Source organism: Pyrus communis, chromosome 10 (assembly GCF_963583255.1).
Source record: "Pyrus communis chromosome 10, drPyrComm1.1, whole genome shotgun sequence".
NCBI lineage: Eukaryota > Viridiplantae > Streptophyta > Magnoliopsida > Rosales > Rosaceae > Pyrus > Pyrus communis.
In genome coordinates, this window is record NC_084812.1 from 6,251,695 (window position 1) to 6,270,259 (window position 18,565).

Here is an 18,565-nt window from a genome sequence, read left to right on the forward strand (position 1 = left end):
TCACTTCAATCTCTAACAACTCTGATAATATATAAATGTACGCATCATCGGATAATAACATGTTTCTAAATGCTCAAGGTAATCATTATCTTGAATTGGTTAAAGCTCTAAAAGATTCCAAAACAAAATTGTCGAACACTCTAATGCTTTAGCACATTCAATCACATATATTAAACATTAGCCCATTCTATCAATTATATTTTTCTCTCAAATGAGACATAAATAAATAAATATATATATATATACACACACACACACACACACACATATATATACATATATATATTATATGGTCCTTTATAACCAATTATATCTCGCGATACTAAACTTAGTTAGAAACTAATTTTTTTTATTTTTAGTTTTACATATATTAAAATAAACGATTAAATGAGTACTGTTTATAATCGCGGGTAATACCCATAACTGTCCATTTAAATTTCATGGGTAAATAGTTATACCCATAACCGTTTATTTATCTAAACGATTATCCATAACTGTAACTGTCAAATTTAAATAGGCGGATAAGCGCGGTTATCCATAACCAACGTGTATTTGTCTATCCCTAACAACACGTCTATAATTTTACTATATTTTTGAAAAATTTGAAATGATCAAAATGTCCTTAAAGGCATGTGTCGACTTTTATTGACTTAGTAGTCAGGAGATGTGTGAGATATTAATTAGATATTTTCGTAGTATTCGTTATTGCGAACGACTGAACTGAATTCCGCACCTTCGATCTCAAAAAACCCCCAACCTCACCCTTTCTCCTTACGCAACGAGGAGGAGAATCCTGTATTTCGTCGACTCTGATTCCAGCCTCTCAAAGAGAACATCGTCTTCCACGTGAGTTCTTCTAAAATACCCATCTCTCAATTTTGTAATTCTGCGATTTTTTGAATTTTGATGATGAGTCAACAGCGTTGGAATCCTACTGGATCAAATCAAATCAAATTCCCGGTCAGAACCCCAATTTATTTGATAATTTTATGATTTTTTTTCTTGGCATTAGGTTGATTTGTTTCCTCTCAATTACCCATATCTGAATTTTATGATTGTGTGTGATTTATGTTGGGTTTGGAAGCTGAATTTTTGAACAAGAGTAGGAATGGTGGTATACTACTTTATGGGAAAATGTTTTGCTCCCCCAAAAAAAAAAAAAAAAAAAAAAAAAAGTTCTAATGAAATTCTTGTGGTGGTAAGTGTTTGGTGTAAATGTACAAACTGGAGAGGAGCTGGCTGTTTAGCTGGTATGTAATTTTTGATTCTCGAATCGCAGATTATTCAGTTTTGATGTTTAGTTTGGTGCTAAATCCAAATGTTCTTGAGCATTCTGTAGTTTTGTGCCTAAAATATATATGGGTGGGGTATTAAACTGACTGTTAAACCCGTGCTCTGTTGCGTGGCTTTGTTCTTTGACTTCTCTAGTGAATAAATAATAGTTCTACACAACATAATTTTGTTTAGCAGATACTGGATAAATCATACTGCTTTTGAGAACCAAACGTAGCAAATTACCAGAAGCTATGTTGATGAAAAAAATGGCCAAACATATTGACGTTTTCCGGCGACTTTCCTCCAGTTTTGGCCAACCCCGCTGGAACCTGGCCTCGACCCAAGTGAAAATAATGATTCTTTCCCCGTAGGCTCTCCTCTAGCGTAAGTTTTTCCCAAGGTCTTAACTTTCAGTTTTGGGATCAATTATTGATTTCGAATTTTAATTTGGTATTCTGTATGAATATTTGAGATGATACTCGTTGTATTGTTTAGGAGTTGAATCGGAAGTGGGCAATAAGGATTGGTTGCATATTTAGGGAAGAACCTTGAAATCCTAACCTCAATTTGGGTCTCTTTAGAAATGTAAGAGTTGGGTTGGTTTTATAAGTATTACTGTTATTCCATAATCGAGGCCAGATACATTTGAATATTTTGTGTGCCATATTTGTCCTACCCTTGAAGAACATTGCTGAATTTGTATGTGTTGTAGCCTAGGTTTGTCTAGATAATTAGAGTTCTAAAACTACTGAGTGGTTCTATATTTTTCCATGGCATTGTCAGATGCTGATGCTAAATACTTGATTGGACAATGCTATTATTAGAGTAGTATATGACTCTTGGTTTTGGTCACTGATTTATTGGTAGGTCTTTATTTCATTCTTTCAGAGGATGAAGAGCTTAAGACTGCTAGGAATTTATATTTTATTTTGAGGCACTTGAATAAACAGTTTGGTTTTCTATGTTAATTATTAAGAATCATTGATATGGTTTGGCTGGTGTACTAGTTGCGAATAATTATTCGAATGTTATAGTTTAGGGATCGCATGTTATTCTATGGCCTGAGAACTAGTTCCTTGATATCAAACATTTTACTTATTCTCTAGTTGAATATAACTATGTTCTGAATTCAAGACCAATTTAATATGGCGGGTCAGGTTCTTGTGGTTTGTTTGGCATGCTTATTTGATTAACTAGTGCAAATAAATGTTATCAGATTTAATGAAGTTATAAATATACTGGATTCTATGTGAGGTGGTTGTTTTCAAACTAGTATATGCTAAATACACAACTACTTATACAGAGAAAATATAGGCAGCTAGTTTTATCTGCCTATGTATCAAATTAGACGTATCTTCCTCACTCAATTTCATTATATACTCCAATTGGATTAGTTCCAACGAACCATTTTATTTGCTATAACTAGTCCAGCTAGTTATTATTAGATTATAGTTATATTGTTGCTTTTTTATGTACTATTGGCTTTGTATTTTGGTTTACAATTTGAAAGGGGTATGCTTACAGTAATTGATTACAATTATATCTAAAGTATATTGGTTAGTAATGTCATGGCTGGTATAGATATCAATGGTTGACAGATCCAATTTGGTGTGATTACTATTCGATTAAGTACTTCACCTTAATACGTATCATGTTGTTTTCATAAATGGTAGAATGATGTCCCACTAAACATAAATATCTATACGCATGCCTATACTGAAACCAAAATCAAGTTGATGATTCACGTTCTGAAGCTATATGTATATATGTTTCATATGCCTAGACAAGCTATACAAAGAAAGAATACAGTTTTTAGTAGTTATTTTGATTACATGTATGTAGTAATGTCTTGCAGTAGTGATAGGAGTTTATTGAACTGGTGAACTACGAATGGCTTGATCCCTTTCTAGGGTACGTAGGCAGTCTAATGAGGAGGTTAAATGCAGCCATAAAGTTTACAAAAATTACTACGCAATTCGAATGTTGAATTATGCTTTGTACATATCCCGGAGGCGGGGTTGTTGGATATACGGATATTTGGTGATGTCACATGTCGATCCTGAATGTATGTCGGGATCGGGGCATGACACCTAAAAAAGGAGTAGATAGTGAATGTGTTAAGTAAATGATGCTGACGATTGAAACGAAACATTAGAAATCGAAAATGCATGCTAATGATGATTTTATGGCAAAAAAAATGATGCTGACGATTTGCATTAACATGGGTGGCGTGCTAATCTTTTTCTTCTTGCCGACATCTTAATTAATCTTACCGTAATTAGTAAAAAACAAATGCGTATGGTACAGTCATTCAATCCCAAATGAACAAATCCAATCCGGATGTCCAAATAAAAAGTAGAATTTGAAAGTCTAAAGTAGCTCAGTTAGTTAAAAGTATTCGAAGTCTCGAGTTTGACTCTTTCTCACTGTTTGTATAAAAAAAAAAAAAAAAACGAGGAGAAATAAGAAACAAGCCCAAAATTCAGAAATGGGAAGTGGAGAGGAAGACTGCAGGACAATCCCAGCCATTGACCTGAAAAAATTTCCAGAAGCAGAAGAGTACAGGAAGCTGAGGGAAGCAGCAGAGACATGGGGATGCTTCTAGGGGTGGGCATAAAAACCGCCAAACCGCAAAACCGCATCGAACCGTAAGAAAAAAAACCGAAAAAAACCGTGTTGACCGGAAAAGTCAACTTTGAGTGAAAAACCGAACCGAACCGTTCAAACCGGTTCCGGTTCCGGTTTTGAAGGACCAAGAACCGTTCGAACCGAACCGAACCGTTTTATTAATAATAAATAAATAAATTATATATACATACATGTCGTGGTATAATAAGTTGAAAAAATTGGTTTCACTAAATTGCAAAGCAGAGGATCCTATCCCAATTAGGTTCATTTTCACTTACACACACACGGAGACACCTTCAGGTCCTTCACGGCTTCACCTTCACGCACGCCGCTCAGCTCATTTCAGATTTCCCCCATTCCTATTCCTAAATCCTGATTCCCCCATTTCAGATTTCACACAGATACTGTCATACTGAGACCGAGTCTGCCAAAGCCCCCCGTGGTGTCCGTGCCAGTGCCGGTGTCGTTGCCGCAGCAACCGCATACACTGAAGTGAAGCCTGGGTAAGTTTGTAGCTTTTCAAAGGGAAATTCTGCTGCTTGTTAATTTGTTTGGAATTGGAAAATTCTGCTGCTTAAAGTTTAATTCGTAGTTCAATTTTGGTTGAGAAGTTTGGATTTTGGATTGTGAGGTAATGTGGGAATTGTTCTCAAATTCTGTGATTTGATTGCTGTAAATCATATTGAATCATGAGGAGATAACTTGTTGTATGCTTACAGAGTTAGATAATCATTATGACTCATAATTTATGAGGCTTTCGGCAGTGACATTAAGCCAAGTGAACCATCAACCAGAATGTAAACAGAGTAGATAAAATGGGAAAGGTCAGTTACAGAGGGGGTCCAAGAGAATGGGGGTTGGATCAGGACTAGGTTGCCTAGTTGAGTTTGTTGCCTTTAGACAATGGAAGGAATAAATGGGGACTGCAGAGTTATAAAAGGAACACGAGTGGCTATGTTGCAGAGGAAATTTTAGAAGAGGAGAGGAGCGAGAAAGGTTTGTGATAGGGGAGAGAGAGAGATTGTCGTAGGAGGATGAATTTGGGTTTATTGTGGTATTGTAGTAGTGCTGTACTCATTGAATATCCTTTAGAACCTTTCTTTTGGTAATCTTTCTACATGCAGTAATCTCACATGTTAAAACTTGATGCAGCATATCATCTGCATGTTTGTTCATTTTTGGAGTAGATATGTAGCTGTGGTTTCCGCAAGTCGCATAAATCCAGCTCAGAAAAGAGATGAAGTACATACTTATTGCAGGTGATAAGGCTCCAATTACATTGCAAAAGTATATGCTGAAATCATCTTTCAACAACTTTCTCTTTTTAGTTGTTGCACAATATGCCACGATTCAAATATTTCGCATAAATTTTAGATTAGAATGCCACGATTCAAACGTAACAGGGGTGGTGGGATTAGAAGTTGGCAGCTTAGTGAGGGTGATGGTTCCAAAATTCCTCTTTTATCGATAGAGTTGGGTGTAGCAGATAGCCTAGAAGTAATATTATGAGCAGGGCATTTTTTTCTTCCAAAAGTCGTGATTGTGTTCCATGTAAATGCAATTACTGTTTTTTTCATAACATTTTTTTAACTTCAGGCTTGATTGTTGTGACAATTATATCATCTTACGATTGTTATGTTTATTTTTTGCCTAATAGATTTGAGCAAATACTCTTTTTGTTTGGTTAATATCCATTCATAATTCAACAACTCCATATGTCTAGCATGTTGTATCAGTCTTCATTTCTTTTGTCAAGGTTGAGGTTAGGTGCTGCATATTGGAAATTTAAACAATTTCCAAGTCCAACAGTAGCATCTGCATTGCTTAAGTTTAAGTTTAACAGTAGCTTGCCTTAGCTTAGAAATGTATGTCACTTAACCACGTAAGAGCAAATCTGTATGATCAATTGAGTTTAGATGGTCGAATTCTTGTTTCTCTGTTTGGATGAACTCAGTAGACATATTTTAGGTACTATGAACTGATTTAGTTGTTTATCAGTGACCTAATTATAGTTTTGTCAAACTGCATTTCTACTTATTTGTCATATCAGAATGCATCTTTCCCTGATCAGACAGTACAGAAATTTCATTGTACAAACTATTCCGATCATTTCTGAGTTGTTTGAAGTCTACTTTGAAATCCCATTTTAACCAGACTTTTTTCAATTATCCTCTGACTGCTATTTCAAGCAGTGATTACAGTTACAATGATTTTGGATTTTGTAATAGGAGCAGTCGTGGAGGGAACATAAATGGTCGTGGCAAACCACGTGGGAGTGGCAACGGCAGTGGTCGTGGTGGAGAAGGGAGGAAGAAGCCTGTGGAGAAGTCGGTTGATGAACTCGACAAGGAACTCGATAGCTATCACACAGATAACATGCAGGGTTAGTTCAAAACTGGAGCTGTGGAACTTTGCTTGCTGGTATCAGTCAGTGTTTGAGCTATGGTAGCTGTACAAAATATGACGGTTGTGATTTTTGGGATATAGACTAATTTCTGCTTGGATGTTAATGTGGATCAAACTAGATGTGTTTCAAATAATTTATTATTAGGAACCGTAAACCGGCAAGAACCGGATCGGAACCGGTGTAGACCGAACCGTAATGTTCTAGTAATAAATTTAAGTGGAACCGCACCGAATCGAACCGTTAATATATTTCGGTTCCGGTTTCAGTTTAGGGGTGGAACCGCACCGAACCGCACCGTGCCCACCCCTAGATGCTTCAGGCTTGTGAACCACATGATCCCACTGGCTCTGATGTTGGAGATGAAATCAGTGGTCAGATCTTTGCTGGACCTGCCCATGGAGATCAAGAAGCAGAACAAGGATGCGATATCTGGTATTGGATACCGGGCTCCCACCATAGTCAACCCTATCAATGAATCTTTGGGGTTCTACGACTTGGGATCGCGTCAGGCTTTGGACAGCTTTTGCTCTCAGTTAAATGCTTCTTCCTACCAGAGGTTAGCTTTTGATCGTCTGATAGTTTTACTATTGCTTAAATTTTAGCTAAGAGAAAACAAGAAAATACAACCCGAATACTCCGCATAATTATTTGGTCCAGTGTAGCTCAGTCTCCGCTAAGGTTAAATTTCAAACGAGGATTGTTGAATCACAAGATTGTTTGAACCTTAATCTCTAGATTAGTCAATAGTCATTATGTTATTTTGTCTACATGTCAACCCTAAACTCGAAGCTCTAAACTCTAATTCTCAATTGACGACTATTATTGAATGAAGAAGAAATTAAATTACAACCTTAATAGATTTTTCAATACTTATATATGTTAAAAAGCCACTTGGCTTCCTACAATTAAGGAACAATTCCTCGTTACCTACCTGCAAATAAGAACATATACTGGGTTGATTTAAAATATAAAAACAAAAGCATCTACAAACATGTCGATTGTGATTTGTCAATAGTTAAAAACACAAAAACAAAAGTTTCCTCACACATGTTAAATTGTGCTTTAGCATAATGTTATATACGATGGTTGCATTTAGAATATTTATATCTAGTCTTTAATTTGAGCAATGTATTGCGTACGTTGATGCATAGTAGAAAAACTCGTCTCAAAGTTGTTTTTATCACTAAACGGGCAGAGAGGTGATGGAGAAGTATGCTCAAGCAGTGTGTGAGCAGACTCTGGATATAGGGCAGAAATTGGCAGAGAGTCTAGGGTTGGCAGATAATGATTATCTCAAGGGGTGGCCCTGCCAGTTCAGGATGAACAAGTACACCTTCACTCCTGAATCAGTTGGATCCACTGGTCTACGATTACACACGAACCCGGGATTTCTTACCATTCTTCAAGACGATGAAATTGTCGGTGGCTTGGAAGTGATGGACAAATCCGGCACCTTTGTAGCTGTTGATCCTTGCCCAGGCACTCTCCTTGTTAATCTCGGGGATGTCGCTCAGGTAATATGTTGTCTGTTTAGCGTCCCTCAAATTCTAGAGGTAACTTGTTTCATTTGTGCATATTTCCCTATGTTAATATTTCAAGTAAGGCATGGAGCAATGGAAGGTTGTGCAATGTCAAGCACAGAGTACAATACCGGGAGGCAAGAATTCGAGTTTCGATCGCTTCATTCCAACGTGGACCAGATGAGGAAGCAGGAGTGGAAGCTCCTCCAGAATTGGTGGATTCCGAGCACCCTCGACTTTATGTTCCCTTTACTTATGGAGATTACAGAAAGCTAAGATTATCCGCAAACCTGTATGCTGGTGAAGCACTCGCACTCGTACGCACCTCCTCCTAAGGGCTAGTTTGGTATTCCCTGGTTTTAAAAAAACTGCTTCTGTTGTACTACGAATATAAACAACTATAAAATAAAGCAGCAAAATATTTGGTAAACTTTAATTGTAAAAGTGCTTGAGTGTTTGGTAAATTTTATATAAAACCGATGTGAAGGTATAAAATGACCAAAATGGGTATGTGATGATGTGATATTATCGTATTTATGTTTATTTTCTTCTATCTTCATATTTATCTTTAATGTATATTTTTTTGGGTAAGTTATAACTATCTTCATATTGATCTTTAATGTGTATTTTTGGGTAAGTTATAACCATCTTCATATTGATCTTTAATGTATATTTTTGGGTAAGTTCTACAAAATTACCTCAACTATGGGCACTACAATCTCATATTTTAACATTGTAATGTCATACTTTAACCTACAAATTTGTTGCAATTTTTTTTGTTAAATGCTCAAAGTGTGAGACCCACTCCTCAGCTAACTAGATTAAAACATTAATTAAATATTTATAAATTACCAAAATTTAACTATTTAAAAGTGTTAAAAATTCAGAAAATTCACTTTAAAACGCAGTTGTTACATGAAAAATTAAGGGTATTGGCATATGGCTCATCTTCTCCGTTCCAGCCACCGCCCACCGCCATCGCCCACTTCTATTAGTAGATCTCCAATTTCTCTTTTCCTTCACTAAAAAAATTAGGAATTTATGGCCACTCAAAACCACAAAGCAGCCACCTGGCAGTGTTCAACATTATCATCCTGCCTTTAGCCTATGTTAAACCCAGAAAACAAGATCAAAGCATTTGTAGTATTTATCTAGGTTTTAAGTTCGAATTCTCCTCTCCGAGTTAGTACAAGAAAAAAAAAAAAAAAAGACTTCAATTGAATTCTTATCGAACTTAATTATAAAATATATCTTTTATCAAGCTTAGTTGATCCTAGTATAAGCGCCTGCACATTGCTGCGAGTTTTAAAAACGTATAAAACATGTAAAAAGTTCGATACATATTTACAACCATATTAGGTGTTCAATGATGGCATTTTACATTCTTGTTTACAACTACCATCAGTAACGGCTGATTTGGTTTTTGTTCAAAGCGATTAAACATAATATCCTCCATTTCTCCGCGGTTCTTCCTTGTACTTTTCATGTCTGACCCCTTCGTTGGCATCTTCTTTTTCTCCTATATGCAAGATAGGTTCTACTAATGCTTAACACAATGGTGGATAATCAATAGTGAACTTATATTCTGACATACAAATGCAGAGCAGAATAATGTGAGTGCCCTACGGGAAAGCTCATCGATATTAATACTGACATGTTAAGAGCAACGTATGAGTAGAATTATTGAATTGCTCATCTCACCAGTAATCTTCTACCACAGTTCTCAGCATGCAAGTATGAATAAAGGTTGACGGAAATATACACCACCTGCTGAATTGTACATTGAGAGAAACAATAAGCATAAATATAGGAAAAGATTTATAAGATCTTCGAAAAGTGTAGAGAAATGAGTACCTATGCATGTATAGCACTTTTCTTGAAATGGTTGAAGAACCAATTCAATCAACAGAAAGGTATATGCAATTTCTAACACCCCAGCCACTATTATCACTTTTATCTCAAATGTTCACATAGTGCTTCTTTCTTTCAATTTCATTTAATTTGCTCTAAGGGAACTTCTTTATCTTCATGTAGTGATAAATCTACAGTTTCCACATCTCGCTTGCGTCATTTGTGTGCGCGTGTGTTTATGTTCCTTCCATCGAAGGATCATTTGAATTAGCGAGTCTTTCACGTCGCTATTAATTTTCTGCACTTGCATACTCCTACAATAGGCTTATCATGTATAAAGAGTTATGTGAGATCCATTAATGTTTGGAGTCTTGAAGAACTAAATTCACACAATGACCAACCAACAAAATAATGGAAAGATAAGAGTACAAAGACCAATCAACATAGAAGCAAGTGTCATTGGGTCCGCGATAATAAGAAGACATAGATACCTCTGTTCTTTTGCTCATCAGACATCCAATATTTATCCCACTATGTTATAAATTGGATAACACTTGCTAATAAGTAAAGTCCTGGCATGTTGCTCCGTAAGCAATACCAAGTCCATCAGTTAGCACAAATCCTCACTTTGCAGAAAACACAACTCAATTGAACCAGTACGTATGATAAATTAGTGAGGCTTTTAAAGCAGAGAAGGACTATTCACTACCTGTGCACTCGAAATCGATTTTTTGGTAATCACCTGCAACAGTACACAAACACCATCAAATTCCAAATAAGTACAGAATAACAGAGTTAAAACTTACTTGAAAGAACTACCCAACAACAGAATCATATGAAATATTGAAACTATGATATCTGCGCAGAACAAACCTAATGGATAAACACAATCACACAAACAGCACAAAATTCAGCAATTTTCTAACCAAATATCCCACAATATAATCAAATAACGCAAATAGCTTAATCCCCAACTTTTGCTATGTAATATATTCTACATGAACCTATCCTTTGTTCCTTATCGAGATACTCACATCGAGACGGCGATCATTCGAAAGCTGCGCAAAGTAGTCATCTGGAAGATCAAAGATGTCCTGCACAGGAAATAACAAAACTGAAAAAATCAAACTTTAAATTACAACTACATTAAGCAATGACAATAACTAAAGGTTCAAAATTTGACCTAAAGGATCGAAATTAGAAATGGGAAATGGATGCTTACGGCTAATTCTTGGAGGAAAGATTGAAAATTTGGACCGTTGGCTTGGAAGGATTTGGGGGAATCTGACTCTGTGACGGGGAGAAGGAGGTAGTGGGGATTTGGAAGGGAGGGATTTTGGGGAAATTGGAGGGTTTTAGGGAAGAAGAAGAAGAAGAAGAAGAAGAAATAGAATCAGGCGAGAGCTGAGGTGCGGGGGAACTGTGGTAGCGGTGGTGGAAACTTGAAATTTGAAAGGAATCCGGTTTAATTTTTTTACGGTGAGGCGGTGAGCGACTGAAACAGGTGGAGGAAGCTGGGAGTCCCACGTGTCACAAAATTCAATTGACAGCAAGACAAATGGGCAAATTTGGAATAACAGTAAAATAATCAGGGGTAAAACGGGAAATCCACTACACTGATTTCCCCGCCTGTTTTAAGACAAGTTTAGTATTGATGTGCTTTGAAAAAAAAAAAAAAAAAAATAGTTTCTGCTATGCTATGAGAATAAACAGTTGTGAAATAAAGTAGCAAAGTGTTTAGTAAACTTTTTTGTAAAAGTGCTTTTGGGAAAAAAAAAAAAAGGTATTATAGTGTTTGGTAAATTTTTATGTAAAACAGCTGTGATTGTGTAAAATGACAAAAAAAAGTATAATATTAGATGTTCCATTAATTTAATTTTCTTAACAAATAAAGGTGAATTACTAAATATACTTCATTTTTAAAAGAAAAATATTTATAAACTTTATTTTAAACATATAATCCAACGTTTAACAAGAAATCATAATCCAACATTCAACATATAATCCAACATTTATGCTGCTTCACGTTTTCAACTTTTTTTCAAAGCTTATTTTTGTTGCTTCACTTTTTCAGTTTTTTTTTTTTTACCCAAAATTGTGAAAATAAGCTGTTTTTAAGTGTTTAACAAATACCTTTTTTAGCTCAGCTTTTTTTTATACCCACTTTTTATAAAAGCACCTCAGTACCAAACCAGTACTTAGTATATATCAATTTTTTATAATTTTTCTGCTATTTTCTCATCATACATTCTACTAAACCATTTTATCTAATTTGCTAAATAGATATTTTCAGAGGAGTTTCTGTGAACATCCAAATATTAGGCTTATCACAAAATTTGATATGCCTAGTATTATTGATGTTCAAAGCATCTCACTTAACACAGAAATATTCAAAAAGGATAGTGATTTTCAAAGTAAATGTATATTCTAATTTTCTTTGCCCTCCAAATTAAAGGACTAGCTACTGTATATTAATATATTCATCATAAGATATATATGCAATCGAAAATATAGAATATCATCTCTGTCCATATATATGTTAGATGGTGAATGTCTTCTAGCAACCAACAAGGCTTTCCACTTTGTGAGAGTTGGAGGGAGGGCTAACGTCCATCATTATTGGTTTTTGCAATTTTGTTTGCATGAATGTATTAAGTAAATGATGCTAACGATTGAAAAGAAACATTAAAAATTGAAAATGCATGCTGATGATGATTTTATGGCTAAAAAAATGATGCTGACGATTTGCATTAACATGGGTGGCGTGCTAATCTTTTTCTTCTTGCCGACCCCTTAATTAATCTTACCGTAATTAGTCAAAAACAAATGCGTACGGTACAGTCATTCAATCCCAATTGAACAAATCTAATCCAAATGTCCAATAAAAAGTAGAATTTGAAAGTCTACGTAGCTCAGTTAGTTAAAGTTTCCGAAGTCTCGAGTTTGATTCTTTCTCGCTGTTTGTATAAAAAAAAAGGAGGAGAAATAAGAAACAAAACCAAAATTCGGAAATGGGAGGTGGAGAGGAAGACTGCAGGACAATCCCAGCCATTGACCTAAAAAAATTTCCAGAAGTAGAAGAGTACTGGAAGCTGAGGGAAGCATCAGAGACATGGGGATGCTTCAGGCTTGTGAACCACATGATCCCACCGGCTCTGATGTCCGAGATGATATCAGTGGTCAGATCTTTGCTGGACCTGCCCATGGAGATCAAGAAGCAGAACAAGGATGGGATAACTGGCAGTGGATACCTGGCTCCCAGCATAGTCAACCCTATCTATGAATGTTTGGGGTTCTACGACTTGGGATCGTGTCAGGCTTTGGACAGCTTTTGCTCTCAGTTAAATGCTTCTTCCTACCAGAGGTTAGCTTTTGATCGTCTGATAGTTTTACTATTGCTTAAATTTTAGCTAAGAGAAAACAAGAAAATACAACCCGAATACTCCGCATAATTATTTGGTCTAATGCCTCTCCGTCTCCGCAGGTCAAATCTCAAACGAGGATTGTTGAATGACAAGATTGTTAGAACCTTAATCTCTAGATTAGTCAATTGTCATATATGTTATTTGGTCCACATGTCAACCCTAAACTCGAAGCTCTAAACTCTAATTCTCAATTGACGACTATTATTGAATGAAGAAAAAAAATAAATTACAACCTTAATAGATTTTTCAATACTTATATATGTTAAAAAGCCACTTGGCTCCCTACAATTAAGGAACAATTCATCATTACCTACATGCAAATAACAACATATACTGAATTAACTTAAAATATAAAAACAAAAGTATCTACAAGCATGTCGATTGTGATTTGTCAATAGTTAAAAACACAAAAACAAAAGTTTCCTCACAGATGTTAAATTGTACTTAAGCATAATGTTATATACGATGGTTTCATCTAGAACATTTAAGTCTAGTCGTTAATTTGAGCACTGTATTGCTTACATTGAAGCATAGTAATCTTAAAGTTGTTTTTATCACTAAACGAGCAGAGAGGTGATAGAGAAGTATGCTCAAGCAGTGTGTGAGCAGATCGTGGATATAGGGCAGGAATTGGCAGAGAGTCTAGGGTTGGCTGATAATGATTATCTCAAGAGGTGGCCCTGCCAGTTCAGGATAAACAAGTACACCTTCACTCCTGAATCAGTTGGATCCACTGGTCTACGATTACACACGGATTCGGGATTTCTAACCATTCTTCAAGACGATGAAATTGTCAGTGGCTTGGAAGTGATGGACAAATCCGGCACCCTTGTAGCTGTTGATCCTTGCCCAGGCACTCTCCTTGTTAATCTCGGGGATGTCGCTCAGGTAATATATTGTCTGTTTAGCGTCCCTCAAATTCTACAAGTTTGTCACTTGTTTCATTTGTGCATATTTCCTTGTATGTTATTATTTTAAGAAAGGCATGGAGCAATGGAAGGTTGTGCAATGTCAAGCACAGAGTACAATTCCGGGAGGCAAGAATTCGAGTTTCGATCACTTCATTCCAACGTGGACCAAATGAGGAAGCAGGAGTGGAAGCTCCTCCAGAATTGGTGGATTCCGAGCACCCTCGACTTTACGTTCCCTTTACTTATGAAGATTACAGAAAGCTAAGATTCTCCGCAAACCTGCATGGTGGTGAAGCCCTTGCACTTGTACGCACCTCCTTCTAAGCTAGTTTGGTATTCCCATGCTTTTAGAAAAACTACTTCTGCTGTACTATGAGGAGAAACAACTATAAAATAAAGTAATAAAGTATTTGGTAAACTTTAATTGTAAAAGTGCTTGAGTGTTTTGTAAATTTTTATGTAAAATTATTGTGAAAGTATAAAATGACAAAAATGGGTATGTGATGATGTGATATTATCGTATTTATGTTGATTTTCCTCTATCTTCATATTTATCTTTAATGTATATTTTTTTGGGTAAATTATAATTATCTTCATATTTATCTTTAATGTGCATTTTTGGATAAGTTATACAAAATTACCTTAACTATGGGTCGCATTTGCACTACAATCTCATGTTTTAACATTGTAATGTCATACATTAACTTACAAATTTGTTGCAAATTTTTTTGTTAAATGCTCAAAGTGCGAGACCCACTCCTCAGCCAACTAGATTAAAATATTAATAATTTAACAAAATTTAACTACTTAAAAATGTTAAAAATTCAGAAAATTCAATTTAAAACGCAGTTGGTACATGAAAAATTGAAGGTATTGGCTTATGGCTCATCTTCTCCGTTCCGCCCACCGCCCACCGCCCACCGCCCACCGCGATCGCCCACTTCTATTAGTAGATCTCCAATTTCTCTTTTCCTTTACTAAAACAATTAGGAATTTGAGTTTGGCCACTCAAAACCACAAAGCAGCCACCTGGCAGTGTTCAACAAAGAAGCAGGCTCCTTCTTCAACAAAGAAGCAACCATAACGTTGGTCTGGTTCTAGAGATTGACGGCGATGAAATATTTCGGGTACGTGGTGTTGGCGTGAATGCTGCTGCGGCGGCGGGATCAAGAATTGGGGTTTCTCGGCGGCGGAGAAGGACTCGACGTTGGCTTGGCCGGTGAGGGCGTGGTTGCAGTGGACAAGGTTGGTGAAGCCTAGGCCTTGTAGTTTGTGGACGATGGCGGAGGAGGGGTGTCGGAGGAGGCGCGGTGCTGTGGTTTCAGTGGTGAAGGAAGGAGGGGGCGATGGAGGGGACGAAGGGTGAGGACGGGTGGTTTTGGTTGGGGTGGGCCCACTCCTCTTTATTTAACTTTTTTTGGCATAAAGTCACTTTTTTCTTTTCTTTTAGACCAACTCCAATGGTGGGCTAAAAATCAAATTACCCCCCAAAATTCCCCCCCAAACCCACTCCAACCCGAGGGGAAATTTTGCGCTAAATGCTAAATGCTAAATGCTAAACCAATGCCAAATTCCCTCCAAAATTTAGCCCAGAAATTGGAGTGGACTCCACCCAATATTTATCGGAATTTAATTTTTTTTAGATTAAAATGTTCATAAAATTAATTTACGATAGTCTACATATTTATTTAAAAAAAAAATTAATTTAACAAAAAAATAGCATAAGTTCATTCTTTAATAATCCTGGGCTAAAATTTTAAGCTAGAACGATTGGAGCAAAAAAGTTGTTTCTTGGCTAAAAGCTAAATTTTCCGGGCTAAAAAATTTGGCTTTTAGCCCAACCATTGGAGATGGTCTTATATATATATATAATTTTATTTATTTTTATCTAAATGGTCCTTCCCATTAGAAAAATATGTGTTGTATTTGTCACGTCATCACTTAACAGTTAATTTAACGGATTAATTAATGGAAGTTTGATATTGTCATAAATTCATAAGTTGAGATATAACATTGCAATGTTTTAAATATTAAGTATGAGATTGTGGTGCAATTCACAATTTAAGTAGTTTTGTATAATTTATCCACAAGTCTAACTTGAAATAATTTAGGGAAAGTTAATGAAAATGGTTTAAAAACTTTGAGTTTTAACGAAAATGACAAAATAAAGGGTAAATTGAATAGTACCATGATTGACTTTTTAATGAAAAAATATGGTTTTTCTTTAAAATGAACAATACTAGAAGCTTTTCGTTAAAATTTCCAATAATTTAACCCTCCCAATTGGTAATGACTACTATCTCTTCACACCTATATGCTAAATTCAAATATATATGCATGAGTTGAATCAATCGTGAATGATCCAAGCAAAAACGTTTCTTCAAAAGAGATCATGCGGCCGAAGAAGTTGGTTGCATATTGGAAAAGAACAAGCAGGCAATTAAGAAAGGAGACGATGAAGATTTGGAAGAAATTCAGGATGAGCGACAGGTGAAAGATTGAGGAGATGGCCGCCATTCCATGTAACTTTTCGCAGAAACTGGTTTGGCGAAACTTGTAGTTGGAAAAAAGGTTGTAACTAGTTTAGGAGGATGTAAGTTGTACAGTGTGGATGGTGTGTATAAATGACATGCTCTTAATTTTATTTGTACATAGGAGTTCGAAATTTCGTCCTAGTCTTTTATATTTGTTTTCTTCATATTTTTGCTTCAAAGAAAATACAGTCACTCAGATATTATCCCAGCTAACGCAAAGAAAATGCAGTCACTCATAACTAAATTTTTCCTTGTTGACAACGAAGTGTAAAGATTGGTTGATTTTTTTCGACCTCGGTTTAATACTCTTTTAGCAAAAAAATAAGCACCGCAATAAACGCACTTATAAGTTTTATCTCCAAAATCCATGTAATTTTCTGCAATTCCTACATAAAAAAAAGAAAGAAAACATACTAAAAAGAAAACAAAGAAAACATGACTTAAGAATAACATACTATTAACTAAATGCCAAAGTTATATATCAACAAAAAAAAAAATTTATATAAAATAAAAAAACATACTAATTCTATTTTTCTGGAGAAATGCTGGACTCTTGTTCATGAGATTGTGATTCTCACGATCAAAGGATTTTTCACGTGTGTTTTCAAGATTGTTTGACAAACTAACAACCTTTTTTCCCTTTTATTAGAGCCACAAACAATTTTTTTAACACGTCTAATGGACTGCGTTATGATAATTTGCATCTTTGATAGCACATTGTACAGCAGTTGACCAGCTAGTACTACACTCATGTTCAAACCATGAAGTTCCATGAAATGTATCAATTTGAGACAAAACAACGGTTTGAGAATTTTGAATATAACTGGCTCTACACACTCTTTTTGGTTGGTGACCATAATTGACAAACATATTATATTCATTGTCATTGTTTTGTTTCTGCTTGACAACATCGTTTGTTAATGCATTTATAGATCTTTTAGACATTGCAAACAAATTTTTATGGCCAATTGAAAAACAAATAGCAGTAAACAAATTGGGGGAAAAGGAAAAAATTAACAAAGATGCAACACACATATTAAAACAACAGATATAACATTAAATGCAAACAAACTACTAAAATTAAAATTTCAATTTAAGTATAATAAAACCTAAACAGAACATGAAACTTTCTTCTAATTGTAAAAAAATAAAATTAAACCAGATGGTATAAATTTGAACTCAATAATTTTAGAAGTTTAAATCACCTACCTTTTGTGTAGAGAATCTTGGAACGCGAACAAAACCAACTTGATGTTAAATAATGCCACGTTCTCAAACCCTGTGAAAAACCAACATAAATATTATTGAACAATAAATTTATTAAACTGTGAAGTAACAAAATTGTTACCCACCACCAAAGATGTTTTAATCTATATTTCTAAATTTCTAACACAAAAAGAAAAAATAAAAGCTGAACCGCATTGTAAAAGACATAAACGAAATATACCAAATTTTTTTAAAGAATGATACAAATACCAAGACACATTTATATATATGTATAAACAATTATCAATATAATTAAAAAAATTGTAAATTCTAAATTTGACATTACTTGTCAGCTCACCTTTTATTTTTCTTTCTAATTTCAGCAAAAGACACTTTGTGGTTTATATAAATTGTTGTAGCACTAATCTGCACTAGAAAAAGTAGTCATAAATAAGACGTGCAAAACAATAACACTATAACAATTTTTTTTTTCATTCAAAGCAATGGTAACACACACGAGCACACGTGCGCGCGCGCGCGCACACACACATATATATATATATATATATATAAACATTTATCAAAACGATTAATAGAAATTTGTAAATTGTAAACTTGACACTACTTAGTAGCCGGACTCACCTGTTTTTTTTCAATCTCAGCAAGAGCACTCGGTAGCTATATAAATTGCTCTGACAATGATCTGCAATAGAAAATACGGTTACAAATCAGATACACAAAACACCAATACTATAATGTTTTTTTTTTCATTAAAGCACTAATAACTAAGAAAGCTCTATTTCTAAGA

The 18,565-nt window shown here is 35.2% G+C and overlaps 2 protein-coding genes and 1 long non-coding RNA gene across 6 annotated transcripts; 2 read left to right on the forward strand and 1 right to left on the reverse strand.

The window, feature by feature from the left end:
* The first annotated feature begins 668 nt into the window (after positions 1-668).
* Positions 669-8,377, forward strand: LOC137748135 (2-oxoglutarate-dependent dioxygenase DAO-like). 2 transcript variants are annotated; one of them, XM_068488221.1, is made up of 5 exons: positions 669-1,659; positions 1,771-3,869; positions 6,620-6,866; positions 7,506-7,824; positions 7,914-8,377. In XM_068488221.1, the coding sequence occupies exons 2-5, from the start codon at positions 3,764-3,766 to the stop codon at positions 8,163-8,165; spliced, it is 924 nt and encodes a 307-aa protein (XP_068344322.1). In that variant the 5' UTR covers positions 669-1,659; positions 1,771-3,763; the 3' UTR covers positions 8,166-8,377. The 2 variants fall into 2 exon arrangements, with proteins under 2 accessions (XP_068344322.1, XP_068344323.1); XM_068488222.1 differs by having other exon boundaries at positions 669-846; positions 3,736-3,869.
* A 757-nt stretch (positions 8,378-9,134) lies between these two features.
* LOC137749024 (uncharacterized) lies at positions 9,135-11,091 on the reverse strand. 2 transcript variants are annotated; one of them, XR_011070145.1, is made up of 5 exons: positions 10,904-11,091; positions 10,716-10,775; positions 9,685-10,423; positions 9,532-9,597; positions 9,135-9,349 (listed from the first exon to the last, which is right to left on the reverse strand). It is a non-coding gene; the product is annotated as an uncharacterized lncRNA (long non-coding RNA). The 2 variants fall into 2 exon arrangements; XR_011070144.1 differs by having other exon boundaries at positions 9,135-9,597.
* A 1,532-nt stretch (positions 11,092-12,623) lies between these two features.
* Positions 12,624-14,565, forward strand: LOC137748881 (2-oxoglutarate-dependent dioxygenase DAO-like). 2 transcript variants are annotated; one of them, XM_068489071.1, is made up of 3 exons: positions 12,624-13,045; positions 13,676-13,994; positions 14,090-14,565. In XM_068489071.1, the coding sequence occupies exons 1-3, from the start codon at positions 12,693-12,695 to the stop codon at positions 14,339-14,341; spliced, it is 924 nt and encodes a 307-aa protein (XP_068345172.1). In that variant the 5' UTR covers positions 12,624-12,692; the 3' UTR covers positions 14,342-14,565. The 2 variants fall into 2 exon arrangements, with proteins under 2 accessions (XP_068345172.1, XP_068345174.1); XM_068489073.1 differs by having other exon boundaries at positions 14,086-14,327.
* The last annotated feature ends 4,000 nt before the right edge of the window (positions 14,566-18,565 follow it).

What these genes read in the sequence shown, in the direction of transcription:
- LOC137748135 (XM_068488221.1), top strand. Translation starts at nt 3,764, where the DNA reads ATGGGAAGTGGAGAGGAAGACTGCAGGACAATCCCAGCCATTGACCTG. An exon ending in AATGCTTCTTCCTACCAGAG is followed by an intron (nt 6,867 to 7,505) that starts GTTAGCTTTTGA and finishes CTAAACGGGCAG; the next exon opens with AGAGGTGATGGAGAAGTATG. An exon ending in ATCTCGGGGATGTCGCTCAG is followed by an intron (nt 7,825 to 7,913) that starts GTAATATGTTGT and finishes ATTTCAAGTAAG; the next exon opens with GCATGGAGCAATGGAAGGTT.
- LOC137748881 (XM_068489071.1), top strand. Translation starts at nt 12,693, where the DNA reads ATGGGAGGTGGAGAGGAAGACTGCAGGACAATCCCAGCCATTGACCTA. An exon ending in AATGCTTCTTCCTACCAGAG is followed by an intron (nt 13,046 to 13,675) that starts GTTAGCTTTTGA and finishes CTAAACGAGCAG; the next exon opens with AGAGGTGATAGAGAAGTATG. An exon ending in ATCTCGGGGATGTCGCTCAG is followed by an intron (nt 13,995 to 14,089) that starts GTAATATATTGT and finishes ATTTTAAGAAAG; the next exon opens with GCATGGAGCAATGGAAGGTT.